The following is an 8,018-nucleotide window of genomic DNA, read 5'->3' on the forward strand; positions in this document are numbered from 1 at the left end:
TGCAAAAATTCTGAATAATAATAAAAAAACATAGACTATATTATCTGTATCAATATTGGGAAATTTAGCAACAGAAAGAAAATAAAGTATTTCAAAGCCATTTTCAAGCATTTCAAGATATTTTTCTATATTACAGATACTGCAGCAAAATGAAAGAAGAGACTGGTTAGATGCTCTAATTAACAATTTAGTAGTGAAAGAATAATGACGTCCCAAAAGAAGCTTTGTCACCTAGAGATAATGGACATTTTCTTTTTACTGTTTAAGAATCCAGAAGAATCTCCTTATGCTTTTAAATGCAAATTACCAATCTCTGAAGCACATTCTGCTCTATTCCTTTATCTGAAAATTACCGCAATGTGATTCTGTTCCAGAGAGGACACCATTCAGGCAAGAAAATGGAATTAGGACAACTACACACTCTATGTTCAAATCATCACATCCAGTGAGCTGTCACCACTTACACATGACCTTTTTCAGTGGACAGACCACTATCAGTGATCAAAATCCTATTTGAAGAAGGAAGAGTTAGCTTTGAGGACTATCAGTTCATTAAAGGTCACACACACATTCTAACATAATATATGAACATGCACCAGCATCATAACAATTTAAAAACTCAGTATCCCTTGGCTTTCAAATAACAAAACTAGCTATTTACTGGAAACGTTTTTAAAGCTAGAATTTCAGTGATAATAGTATGAGTTGCTATTTACCTGTTCATTACATGGTAAAACAAACCAAAAATACCACGATGCAAGAAAGGTGAGCACACCACACTCTGCACTTCTCTTCCCTGGCAAAACTCCCTGGAACAGTGAACAGTGACTTGGAGACATGCTTCAATTTAATGCACCAGGTGATCAAGGTTAAAAAGAACGCTTTTAAACCAGAAAGTCTCAAGAAATAAATAAACCATAATAGAGGAATTCATCCCATTGTTAAAGGTCCAAGCTTTCTGCCAAAACCACACTTGGTTTGGGAAATTTTATTTGTTGTCAGAGAAACATAAACAAATAGTGAAGAAAGCTAGGTGAGATAGAGCCTCATAAAAGGTTAACTTACCTCTAGTCTTTCCAAGTTATATATTAACGAATAGCTTTAGTTTTTAAAAAACCCTCTTTTCTAGCTAAGGCAAGTCATCCAAATGAGTGAATTTTTTTGGTGATACCTGGCTTATCCCATACCATATTCTCCAAAGCGGACCCTAATCTCTCCCACAGGTCACCGGACAACCAGGAACAGAAACTACTGAAAATGCACTTCCAATCTCTGAAACGTCAGTGATTGTATAGGGTTTAGAAAAGCTGTTTAAACGTTTTCCAAATGCCTGCAATTAGTACAGGTCAACCAAATGGCATAGCACGGCATGAGCAGGTCCCTACTTTCATCTACCCACTCAGAATCCGGGCAATGAATGCAGCAGACCTCTCAAGACCAGACTGCAGGGGGGAAGAGTACCATGCACAGAAAATAGGAACCCTGCTTTTTGATATGGGAAAAAGCAAGTGATGGCAGTCTTGTGCTTTTAAAGAACCTAGAAGCGCTTACTAGTTCAATCCATCCCCAAATCCATGCCATCCTTTCAACTTTGCAATTAAAAGAGAAGAGAAATTCCGGTCAATTCGCCTTGGGGGGTTGTTCTGAGGGTAGAGGACTCAAGTAGGGAGGAGGATGGAGAGAGAAAGAGCAAGCCAATGAAAGACAGCAAAATTTCCCACCTTTCTTAAATTCTTCCAGCATAGCGTCCAACTTGGTGTCATTGAAAACAAAGTGCAAGGGGTGGTTATAAAATTTAGTGATGGTTTTCAGGGGAGTACAGTCATCTGGATCCACGAAGGCCAAGTCTTTGACAAAGAGGAGGTCCACGATGTTGGAGCGCTCCCCCTCAAATACTGGAATCCGAGTGTAGCCGCTCTCCATGATCTCCGACATGGTGTTGAAGTCCAGAATGGCTTCGCCGGTGATCATGAAACAGTCCCGGAGGGGAGTCATCACGTCCTCCACGGTCTTCGTGCGGAGCTCCAGCGCCCCTTGGATGATGTTCAGCTCCTCCTTTACGAGGTCGTTGTAGGGGTCTGTGACCCGGAGCATCTCCAGCAGTTTTTCCCGGTTATAGACGGTGCCTATCTCCTGGCCCAGGACGCAGTCCAGCAGCTTGCTTACGGGGTAAGAGGCGGGGAAGGTCATCATCATGAAAAACTTGGTGAGGAAGATGGTGTTGGCCCCCACAGCCAGGCCGTGCCGGGAGCAGATGGCCTGGGGCACGATCTCCCCGAAAATGACGATGCCGATGGTGGAGACCACCACCGCCACGAGGCCTGAGCCAGCTATGTCGTCGAGCAGGATGGTGAGCGTGGTGTTGACCAGCACGTTGCCCAGCAGCAGCGAGCACAGCAGGTAGTTGCCCTGCCTGCGCACGGGCTCGATGCGCTTGGCGTAATTCTTCTCCTTCTCCGTGCCGCAGTTCTGCACGATGCGCAGCTCCATCGGGTCCAGGGCCATGAGTCCCAGGTTGAGGCCGCTGAACATGCCCGATAGGCACAGAAGCAGCGAAATGAAGATCACCTGCAGCCAGAAAGGCAGCAGGAACTTCTTCTCCTCCCCCACGATCATCTTGGTGTCCTCGCCGTCGTGATAAATCCAGGTGGTCTCGGCCCACGGGGGCGGCGGGAGCCCGGCCACCCCGGAGCCGCCCTTGCCCCCGACGGCGCCACCCGCAGACCCCGGGCCGCCGGCGCCCAGGGCTGGCGTGGAGAGCGACGTGCACAGGTAATAGGACTTGCTCTTCTCCATCTTGCGCAGCGGTTTGATCTCGATCTCAATGATGCCTGATGTACGGCGATTGAGAATGATATGGGGCAAGATGATGATATCTGATGTGCGGATGCCGCAGCGCTGGGGGCCGCTGTCCGGCTCCGGCGGCGCAGGGCCCCCCAGCCCGCGCTCACCCGGGCTGTGGCGCCGCCGCTCATGCTCTGTGAAAGCAATGCGGGACCATGTCTCGTTGTTGATGTTCTGCCCGTACACCCGCAGCTTGACCCGGGTCCGCTCGCTCACCCGCAGCGCCCCCCCTTCCATGAACGACACGTCGTTCGTGTCCTCCAGCCGCAACCCGATGATCACAGTCTCCTCGTTCTCGCCCGCCGCTGCGCAACCGCCCGCGCCGCAGCAGCAGCTCAGCAGAAGCAGCGGCAACAGCCGTCCAGCCGCCGCCTGCAGGACCCCCCGGCCGCGAGAGCTGAGGCTGCGGCGCGCCGCCATCTTCCAAGTGGGCAGTGCGGCGGCTGCCTGCCCGCCCGCCATCTTTACTTCGGGTTCACAAGTGCCCCAGCCAATCATAGGGTGGCTGCTCCAGCTGCGGCTTCATCCTTCCCACCCGGCGGCGCGAGCGCAGGCACCGGCCCCTGGGCGAGACTGCAACGCAGTGTTCGCACCCACTGCTCAGCAGTCCGCCTCCCTGACTGACACTGACTCGGCCTGGGCCAGCTCAGGAACCTCGAGGCTGGCGGGAGGGGGAAGAGGGGGGAGAAGTACCAGCCGCTCCTGCGAGAGGCAGGCAGACCAGCTAGCTAATCACGAGCGGGCGTCCGCCCTCCCAGCCAGGGGGCTGGAATGGGGGCGTGGCCGTGAGCGGCGCCGCGAACCAATGGCAAGATAAATGGGTGGGGAGACGAGGGCCAGCGTCCTCCTCAGCACGCCAAGTTTCCAGCTGAAAGGCGCGTGACTCTTGTGTATGTGCGAGGGGAGGAGGTGTGGCCAGCCGGTGCCCGAGAGCCAGTCACAGATGAGAGCTGTACGAAAGGGGGCGGGGCCCTACCTCCGGCTGCCAATGAAAAGGGGCCATTCGCGAGTCCGACAGCCCGGAGGGACCTCGGTAGTACATCCCGGCCCTTGGGTTGCCCCGCTGGACTAATGTCCCGAGGCGGCCCGAGGCGGCTGGTTCTCGCTGCGCCACGCTGCCGGCTTCCGCGTGCTCAATGCCCGTGCAGAGAGGCTGCGCCTTCCTGCCCCAGGAGCCCAAGAAGCCGACTAGGGAGGCTTAAGATGCACAGTACCCTAAAATGAAGCCGAGCCACAGGCCGTGCTCCCCTTATTTATTCGTGCGCGCCTCTCCACTCGGGATAAGCGGTGGCCGGTGGGCCCCGGCACCGCACAGACCCGGTCTGCTGGAGCCTCTCGCCTATCCCTAAGAGACAAGCGCCCTCTGCAGCTCACGGTCAGGTGGCGCCACCTGCCGGTATCACGGGCGCCCTGCAACGCTTTCCAGGTCCGTCGCAAACCCCACACGGTGAGCGGGAGGTGCGGAAATTAAAGTAGTTCCCCATCTTCCAAGTCCTAAGAATCCCTTCATTTTCTTACTGAAAGTCCCTGGCCCCATTCCATATTTACTGAATGGGTAGGACCCAGGAATCTGTATTTCTAACTGGGACTCGGGCGAATTTGGGAAATGGGACGGGGCAGACATACTAAGCAGATCCATAAAGGCTCATTCTTAAACACACTGACCAAACCCAGCTAGGTTCATCGGTCACTCAGGAGAAAAACACCCTGAAGACCTAGGACTCCCAAGCCCATTCTGTATCTGGAGGAGATGCAGTAGCAAAGTTGTTGCCAAAGTGGGTTTTTTTTCTTGCAACTTAAGCATCTGAAAAAGAATTGTTTCCTTTTTTTTTTTTTGTATTCTGCAAGCACATTTTCTTCCCTTTATGTAAACCAATCAAACATTTTTTATTAATTTCTAGTAGAGATGATTGCAGTGGCCTCCTCACTGGTCTCTGCTCTTCTACACCTGCCCGCTTCCCTTCTCAACCCAGCAGCCAGAGTGGTCTTGTTAAATAAGACGCTGTCCCTTCCTTGTTTGAAACCCTACTCTGGCTTCCCAACTCATCACAGTAAAAGCCACTGGTAGCTACAATATCTGACAAGGCTCTAAAAGAGCTGCTGCCCACCCACTTTCTTCTATAACCTCATCACCTGCTGCTCCAGCCAGATTTCTTCTGGCTGTTGTTCCTTCTCTCCAGGGATGCTCCTTCAGGGAGCCTGTGCACGTGCAGCTGTTTCCTGTGCCTGTGACTCTCTTCCCCCAGATGTCAGCATAGAACGTTAGTCCACCTCCTTCAAGATTGTTCAAAGGCCACCTTTAATATTTATCTATTTATTCATTCATTTACCTATTTATTTTGGCTGTGCTGGGTCTTAGTTGCAGCATGCAGGATCTTCATTGCGGCATGTTTAGTTGCGGCATGTGGACTCTTATTTGTGGCATGCAGACTCTTAGTTGTAGCACGCAGACTTCTTAGTTGCAGCATGCATGTGGGACCTAGCTTCCCTACCAGGGATCGAACCTGGGCCCCCTGCATTGGGAGCACAGAGTCTTACCCACAGGACCACCAGGGAAGTCCCAAAGGCCACCTTCATAAACTTGTGAACAAGCACTCCCTATACTCCATCTCTACTGTATTTTCCTTAATTTAGTTTACATCTGTCTCCTTCTACTAGAACTTAAGCTTCCTGAGGGCAAGGATTTTGTCTGTTTTGTTCACTGCTGTATCATCAGGGCCTAGAACAATGGTAGATGCTCGGAACAGTACTTGTAGAATGTTAAAGAAGTGAAAGAATTTTTATTCTGATTATTTCAAATAATGCCCCCAATCTAGTTTCCAGCCCTTCAGCTTCTCATGCTGCTTCTCCCACCCACAATTCTCATACTGCTATATCTGAGAAACAAGTTTATATTTTAAAAACCCTGATTCACACACTCGGCATGCATTTATAAAAATAACATTATCAAAGTTTGGAAGAAAAGTTGAGCTTTTTAGGGGTATGTGACAAAGGATAGATACAGTCCTTTTCTAAGTCAACTGATTGAAAATAAAACTGTTTTAACTTCATAAAAAGTGTGAGTACAAGTGTGTGTAAGGGAGCTAAGAGGGAAGATGATTAAAGGCTCTTAAATGCTGAATGTACACTTTCAGAATAAGAGTGTGGAGATGGGGGTGGGGAGAAGCTTGCCAAACCTACAGACATTTCCTGTGCATTTCAGAAAAAGCTAGAACAGTCAGGAAAGTGTGGCATTCAGCAATTTAGAAGCAAGTTAGAAGTTCCTAGCAAAATGTCAGAAAGCACCCATCAAGACAATTTACAATATAAAACCAGCCAAGTTCACATTCACACACAAGCTCAGCAGTCCCCTGTGTGAATTTGACGTTCATCCTGAGCGGCAGTGGTGGTAGGAAGGGGGGCATCATAGTCTCCATGTAGGGAATTTCCTGGGCGTCCAGTGATTAGGAGGTTTCACCTCCAGAAAGGGCTACAAAAACCTCAAGACTGCTAACTGGTTGCTGTGGATGTCTAATCCTAGGTAGGTTCTGACTTTGACCTTCAGCACATCATTTAGGTAAAGCAGAACCTCCTAGCAAATACCTTCCCTAACCAACCCTCTCTTGCTAGAATCCTTTACTGGATCCTCAAGGGGAAGGGTACCTGTTCAGTTTTCTCATCTGCATGGAATATGCTCCCATGTCTGCAGGTTCAGAGATTTGGGAAGGCGCTGCATCCAGACCTAAAAGACTTTTAGAGTTTGACTTTAAAGATAGCAAGTAACAACCAATGGCTCTCTATGCATCTGGTTTCTCAACATAAAGCTCTAATTTTATACAGAAAGCTTTTCCCCCCGGAAAAAAAATGCCTAGTTGTAGAAAAATATTCAAAGTTATTGCTTCAACAGTGACATTTTAATCTCACCAAAGCACCGGATCTTTTGAGGAAAAACAGGAACTGGGTGATGCTCCAGTTGCCCAAACTTTCCCTCCAACCAAACCTGCTCCCCCTGAAACAACACTGTCCACTTGTTTAAAGACATAGAACCCTTTTAGCTCAAATGAGAACTTTTCACAACAGAGGGCAAACAAAACAAAATAAAGTCAGCAATGCAGTTTGCCTTCTCTTTTTCAGGCTTTTTGTTTTGGGTTTTCCTATTTCCCTCCTTTGCTAGATATTTTCTGGACATAGTCACTGTGGAGAAAGAGAAGGGAAAACATGGCTTTTTTACAGAGTTGTGACAAAAGCTTCCTCCTTTGAGAAGGGTGCAAGCTCCTTGACAGCGATTCCCTGCCGATGGTGGGTGGCCCCCTGCCACTTCCCATTCTGCCAGCTCTTCCCTCCCTCTCCGCCCTCCATCCTGGTCCCTGCCCCCTCCCTTCACGGTGCACTGGACAGCACCCCACACCCACTATCCTCCCAGGGAGCCGGCTCCTCCTAAACCTCCATGGGGCAGCCCCAAGAAGTATCCTTCTGCTGCTCCAAGTCCACTGTTTGCCCTGCTCCAGGCCCCCTATCCTCCTGATTGCCAGGCCCTGCGACTGCGGGACTTCCTAGGATCTTTTAGGGTGTTCTTTCTGACTGCTGTGCCACCCCAGTTGCAGTCTCCAGCTCAGTCTTGGACAAAGAAATGTTCTGAGCTCCATTATCCTTATCATTGCGACTAAAACACTCAACCCAGGTTGCGATTTTAGGTTTTAAAATGTTGATCCATGTGAATATTGCCCATCCAACAATCTAAATTTAAAAACTACATTTGGGGAGTGAGGAAGAGGTGGGAGATAAGGCAGACTCTGACAGGAGGATGGTAACTAGGGATGAGACTGCAGGGAAAAGAACAGATCCTAAATGTCCAATTCTGAGCCCTGGGTCTGATACCAGAGCTCTAATTTGTGATTATGGCTCTAGTCATAAAATGCCAGTTTTCCCATATCAGCTGAATTCATTCCTATGGTCTTTTTTCCAAATTGTTTGGAGCTGGAGCAAAAATTCTACTATAATAATTAGTCAGATCTCCATGTATAGACAAATAACATGCCAGACCTCAGTGGGAAAGAATTCTTCTCCTATTTTTAGTACCTCTGAGATACCTATTTGTTTTATTTGAAACACCACTACACTGAAGATTTAACTTATTGCTTCCCACTTATTAATACCACATCTCAATTCTCTGCTTCCTCTTTATTTTTTTTTAA

The 8,018-nt window shown here is 48.8% G+C and overlaps 1 protein-coding gene across 3 annotated transcripts in view; it reads right to left on the reverse strand.

Moving 5' to 3' along the window:
- CNNM2 (cyclin and CBS domain divalent metal cation transport mediator 2) overlaps nt 1-3,705 on the reverse strand; it is a 138,993-nt gene extending 135,288 nt beyond the window's left edge. For 2 of the 3 annotated variants that reach the window (XM_019939915.3, XM_019939914.3), the window contains exon 1: nt 1,722-3,700. In XM_019939915.3, the coding sequence (XP_019795474.1) occupies nt 1,722-3,342 (1,621 nt within the window). In that variant the 5' untranslated portion in view covers nt 3,343-3,700. Of the gene's footprint in view, nt 1-1,721 lie in introns of all 3 variants that reach the window. The other variant, XR_012326915.1, reaches the window with a different exon arrangement.
- Nucleotides 3,706-8,018: the final 4,313 nt, after the last annotated feature.

Source organism: Tursiops truncatus, chromosome 16, assembly GCF_011762595.2.
Source record: "Tursiops truncatus isolate mTurTru1 chromosome 16, mTurTru1.mat.Y, whole genome shotgun sequence".
In the NCBI taxonomy this organism is placed as follows: Eukaryota; Metazoa; Chordata; class Mammalia; order Artiodactyla; family Delphinidae; genus Tursiops; species Tursiops truncatus.